Below are 6,474 nucleotides of genomic sequence, written 5' to 3' on the forward strand. Positions count from 1 at the left end.
TACCCACGTTATCAAACACAAAAATACACACACACACACTCTAATTCAGTCAAGTCCCAATTTTCCAGACATGTGTATTGTTGACCTCCCAAAAAAACTGGAACAAGCAATCCCCATTTCAAGTAATAGTCCGTACTACAGAAACAATTCGTTTCTCGTTGTCACAAGTTATGTCCTCATTTTGGATGTGAATAGTTCTACTACCAAACCAGAAGGCCGGGACCCAAAATGAATTCTACTATACTTCCTTCTTTCCGTCCTTGTACGGAATTCGGATTTTGTACTATTACTGAACGTTTTAATCGACCACATTTTACTGTATTGACCTTTTCTTCTGTCAAATTGGATAATTAAAGAAAAATTAACACAATTAGCCGTCTACCTAATCTCTTAAACTAAAAATAGCCCGCGGATGTATAAAATACATATAATTCATATATAATATATGCATAACTATATATAATTAATGTATACATGCCAGAGAAAGTAAACATTGAATCTGACCAACTATTTGTGTAACAATCCCATAATTAAAGCTAGCGTATCCTCTATTTTGGAAGCAGATTGAACAATACCATAAAATAAATGAGTATATTTGTAGAGGCGGAACCGTAATTTTAAGCTTATGGGTTCGGGATTCTAATCGTTTTAAGTTACTAGGTTCTAAAGTAATAATTTATACATATTCAATGGATTTTTTAAACCAAATACAGGATTCGAATTTTATTTAACTTGAGTTAATTAAGAAGTATTTAGCACGTCAATTTTATTTAGGTTATTATTTAGTACCATGTCGATTATCGAATGGTGCAAATATTTGAAAATGCTAATTAATTATTAAATAAATCCATCTTAGAAATAAAAATGACCGCCCATAGAAAGCTGAAAAAAATTCAACAATAACATAGTCAAATTTTACTACTATATGAAATTCCATTTGTGTTCTAATGACCAATACAAGCTTCGAAAAGTCATGGATGCATTTTCTATGTGATGCTTGTTGGGAAACTTCCTCTAACAAACAGAAATACAAGAATGAATTCCCCCACATTTTTATTTGGAGTTTTTCCTATTTGATACCAAAATATACTGATGAGCGGGGAATTCGAGCCTAACCAAGACTAAGCCAAGCAGCCCATGATAATTAAGCCTCCATTATAATGAAAAATCAAAGCACCATACTACTTGAAAAAGAAAAAAGAAATGAAAATAATATACTACTCCAGCTACTACCAAATTCAACCTTTTTTCTTTCTCACGTGTAGCTTCTAGCTTGAAACATTAAATTTCATTTCAGACGCAAGCAATTACGACTAAATTAGTCAAATACCCACTCGTCTAACCAACAAAAAGAAAGAGGAAAAAAAGAAGTAAGAATCATAGTTTAATTCAGTTTCTTTCTTTTCTTGGGTACTTTTATTTTCCAAACTGTTGAACAATGAAATAGACTTTTCTATTTTTATTGCCATCTAATATTCTCCTACGTTATTTGGTGTTTCGCTACTTTAGTCCTTCTCCCTATATATATCCCTCACTTATTCCTCATTCTCTTCCCAACACCACTACAATCTAAGCAACCAGCTTTTCTATAGACAGAAGTAGTAGTCACATATATATATATATATATTTTGATCCCATTTTCATCTTCTCCAATATTTTTTTCACTTTAAACTCGTTAAGAAAAATGGGATTTGAGAATGAGAAGAACAGCTCAATCTTATCTAAGCTCGCTACTAATGAAGAACATGGTGAAAACTCGCCATATTTTGATGGATGGAAAGCATACGATAACGATCCTTTTCACCCTCTGAAGAACCCTAATGGTGTTATCCAAATGGGTCTTGCTGAAAATCAGGTTTTTACTCAAACTTATGATTCAGTATTCCTCTATGATTTCTATGTTCTTTACTATATTTGCTTTCTCTGAATTAAGAAGAAGATGATGCATGCTTATATATATATATATATATATTTTTTTTTTTCTCACCTCGGTTTGTCAAATTTATTTGCAGCTTTGTTTTGACTTGATTGAGGAATGGATTAAGAGAAATCCAAACGCTTCAATTTGCACCACAGAAGGAATCAAATCTTTCAGGGCCATTGCCAACTTTCAAGATTATCACGGCCTACCTGAATTCAGAAGCGTACGTATAGTATCACGCTATAGTCAGTTAAATTGCACTGATAATGTAAAACCTCGTCAGAATAATATGAGTTTAATTATATTATATCTGTTGCAGGCTATTGCGAAATTTATGGAGAAAACAAGAGGGGGAAGGGTTACGTTTGATCCAGAGAGAGTAGTTATGGCTGGTGGTGCAACTGGAGCCAACGAAACAATTATATTTTGTTTGGCTGATACAGGCGATGCATTCTTAGTACCTTCACCATACTATCCAGCGTATGCATTTTTATTTTACTCATTATATTTTCATTTGTTTTATTTCTTGCATTCTCCAGGGAGTATATTTCGTTTTCCATATCTTTTTATGTTGACTATTACATTAAAGGAAATTAAAAGAAACAAGAAATAATGTGGGAATTTATTGTGTCTCTTTATGTTGGACGGCGTAACCATTGACTTGGAGAATTTAACCTTAATTGTCGGGGTCATCCACGTAAGCTCTTCAATTTTTCGTAATATTTTCCTGTAGTGGAATCCAGTTTGATGGTGAAGTTGGATAAACAGCTCAGTATTCACACTATATTATATTTGATTAGGGAAAATAAGAGAAATGGAATTAGTGATATAACAATTGTCAAACAGACAAGTAAACCCAAAATGAAAAAGATGACTAAGGTATGTAGTGGTCAATTCTTCTGAACTTTTTAGAGTAATTGAGTACGCTCTTTCCTGCTTGACCATGACACTCGAGCTAATATAAATTTTTAGACATTGATAATGACGTGTCAAAGATTTAAAAGATACAAGTCAAGATTGCTGCTCCATTTGTATATATTCTCTTGTTTTCACTAAATGAACAATTTAACAATTTAAAGAAAAACAATAAAATAATAACTTGAAAGACCCACGTGGGGATGTTACAATACTTTTCTTTCTCTTTTTCAATTTGGTCAATTGTTCTATATATAATACTCTAACTAATAATATTTTGGCAATTAATTAATTAATGCAGATTTAACCGGGACTTAAGATGGAGAACTGGAGTACAACTCATTCCAATTCCTTGCGACAGTTCCAACAACTTCCAAATCACTACAAAAGCTGTGAGAGAAGCATATGAAAATGCCCAGAAATCAAACATCAAAGTCAAAGGCTTGATTTTGACCAACCCATCAAATCCATTAGGCACCACTTTGGACAGAGACACACTGAAAAATCTCTTGACCTTCACCAACCAACATAACATCCACCTCGTTTGCGACGAAATTTACGCCGCAACTGTCTTTAATACACCTCAATTCGTCAGCATTGCTGAAATTCTCGACGACGAAACGAGCCATTGCAACAAAGATTTGGTTCATATCGTATACAGTCTTTCAAAAGACATGGGCTTACCAGGATTCAGAGTCGGAATCGTGTATTCATTCAACGATGCCGTCGTTAATTGTGCTAGAAAAATGTCGAGTTTTGGTTTAGTTTCCACTCAAACACAGTATTTGCTCGCTGAGATGTTATCCGACGAAAGATTCGTCTCAAATTTTCTAACTGAAAGCTCGAAGAGATTAGCTAAAAGACACAAACATTTCACTAACGGACTCGAAGAAGTTGGAATTAAATGCTTGAGAAGCAATGCTGGACTTTTCTGTTGGATGGATTTGCGACCACTTTTGAAAGAGTCAACTTTCGACTCAGAAATGTCATTATGGAGAGTGATTATAAATGACGTGAAGCTTAATGTCTCGCCGGGATCTTCATTTGATTGTCAAGAGCCAGGATTTTTTCGAGTTTGTTTCGCTAACATGGATGATGAAACTGTGGATATTGCATTAGCGAGGATTCGGAGTTTTGTGGGTGTTAAGAAAAGTGGAGATGAATCGACTCCAATATTAATGGAGAAGAAGCAGCAATGGAAAAAGAACAATCTACGACTTAGTTTCTCGAAAAGAATGTACGATGAAAGTGTTAATTTGTCACCACTTTCATCTCCTATCCCTCATTCACCACTCGTTCGAGCTAGAACTTAAAACGGAGGAATTTGTTTTTATTTTTATTTTTATATAAGAAGAAGATAAAGGAAAAGAAAAGAGGAATGTAGTAGAATGATTCTTTTCAGAAATAATTAATTGTTATATACTATGTATTTACTTGTACTGATCTATTGTGACATCATAATTTGTCTAATTAAACGCAAAAGGTCATGTGATCATGACTGAGGATTTGTTAGGAAATCAGAAAATATTCTCAATGATATTGGAATCTTTTAATTTCTTCTACTTTCTGGATTTGGTACAGGTAGAATTATATATATACAATAAGATTACTTCTAGTTGATACACTCCACCAGTTCTTATTTTGGACGCGTGCACGTAGAAAATATACATTCATCAACAGCATATTAGCATATCAATCAACTGTGTGCCTAATCTATTTCTCAAATTCTCAATAAAAGTACTATCAGATTTAGCAGTTTATGATTTTGCAAGGTTGTTTGAATAAGTTCGCATAAGATTCAAACTAGTTCAAAAATAAATCGACTCAGCGGCACTATGTACATTTTTAAGTCTAGCCACTTCAATTTTTCGAATTTTAAGTTTCTTGTACTCCCTCTATCAAATTTATGTGACATATTATTCTTTTTGGTCTCTCCAGAAAAAAAAATACATATTTTTATATTTAGATATAATTTAGCCTTGTAAATTTTATTTTATCCTTAATGCGAATAACCATACAAGTATCTATAATTTATTTTAAACCACAACTTTAAAAAGCTTTTACTATTTTTTTCTTGTTTCTTACACTTAGTGAGTATTGTACTTCTCATTCATTTACTATATCAATTTCTGCTTCTGATAATGACAAGTCGACGATAATATATATACCGTGCCATTTATCTAGTTTCCTTCTCATTGTGTGTCAATCTTTTCTTGATGCCTAAAGGATCGCCTATCGATTTATAGCCTGTTTGGCCAAACTTCTAAAATCTGTTTATTTTGAGAAGTGCTTTTATTAAAAGTGTTTTTCAAAAAAGTACTTTGATAAGAATCGATTTGTGTTTGGCTAATTAATTTGAAAAACACTTTTGAACAGTAATTAGTGTTTGACCAAGCTTTTGAAAACTGCTTCTAAGTGTATTTTTCTCAAAAGTGTTTCTCAGAAAAGTGCTTTTGGAGAGAAGCTACATTTTTTTGCTTTTCAAAAACTGCTTTTGCTTCTCCTCAAAAACACTTTTTTTTCCCCTCTAAAAGCTTGGCCAAACACTTCAATTTTTGGCCCAAGAAAAGCTTGGCCAAACAGGCTATTAGCATTGCGATCTAAAAACAATTCTTAATTTTCCTCTCTTTTTTCAACATAGCTAGCAACCATGATTGATCTTTGTTTTTTGGAAGTTTCGTATGCCCAATATCAATACGAAACAAATACTGCTTCACGAGCCTGGTCATTCCTGAAAGGTTGAAAAAAAGAGATTATGGTAGTGATTCTGATTGTTGATAAAGGGAAAGAGTAAGAGACTAATTATAAGAGAGGATGCAAGTAAATTTCTAATGAAAGTCGTCAATTGCCAATTTATTTGATGAAAAAATTTAAACCCAAAAATAACAATTTTGCACAACCAAAGAGACCACGCTAACTCAAAATAGGAAAGAACATCTCATGTTATAATTCCTATAATTGACCAGAGTGGCCATATCTCTAAGCCTTGTACTTTGTCTTTGGAAACAGATGTCATATATATATCACTGTGTTTTGCATCTATCATCATAAGTCAATATCATGATTCACTCAAATGTTTAAACTCCAATAATTCCGTGACTAATAAATCCATCACATACGTATGTAGAAGAAAGATTTTGACTCTGTTATAAGATTAAGATGAATTTATGATATTGACACTAATTAAAGAAAATTTGGCGACTTTGCTGGAAAGATATTGTTAGGGTACTGCAATATTACTCACATATATAATGTATGCGTGTTCATATTTTAATGGTCTAAAGTATGAGGCAAGGATAGTCAGAAGAAGATCAGAAATATATTTGATAAGAATAATTAGATTTGGTACAACAATTGAAAAACTACACACACACACAAAATCAATCAACTTTTAAAAATATTCTGATAGCTGAGAATTTAAAAGATTTAATATGATTTAGGGAAAAGAAATATCAGCCTTCGTGTTATATGAAAATATCTCCTAAATAGTCTGGAAATCTTTTCCGGAAACTATATTATTTGTTTCTAGAAAAAAAAATTGATGATTTTGTGGGAATGAAATATTAAGAAAATATTACTCAAATATATAAATGTACGCATTCAGTTGTCACTACTTTAAAATCAATAAAAAGTCTTTA

General features: G+C 32.4%; 1 protein-coding gene across 1 annotated transcript; it reads left to right on the plus strand.

Annotated features, from left to right (window-relative positions):
- The first annotated feature begins 1,569 nt into the window (after window positions 1–1,569).
- On the plus strand, window positions 1,570–4,261 carry LOC107831434 (1-aminocyclopropane-1-carboxylate synthase). The gene is made up of 4 exons (NM_001326261.2): window positions 1,570–1,855; window positions 2,013–2,144; window positions 2,241–2,401; window positions 3,138–4,261. The coding sequence occupies exons 1-4, from the start codon at window positions 1,685–1,687 to the stop codon at window positions 4,147–4,149; spliced, it is 1,476 nt and encodes a 491-aa protein (NP_001313190.2). The 5' UTR covers window positions 1,570–1,684; the 3' UTR covers window positions 4,150–4,261.
- Window positions 4,262–6,474: the final 2,213 nt, after the last annotated feature.

This window comes from Nicotiana tabacum, chromosome 7 (genome assembly GCF_000715075.1).
Source record: "Nicotiana tabacum cultivar K326 chromosome 7, ASM71507v2, whole genome shotgun sequence".
Lineage (NCBI taxonomy): Eukaryota > Viridiplantae > Streptophyta > Magnoliopsida > Solanales > Solanaceae > Nicotiana > Nicotiana tabacum.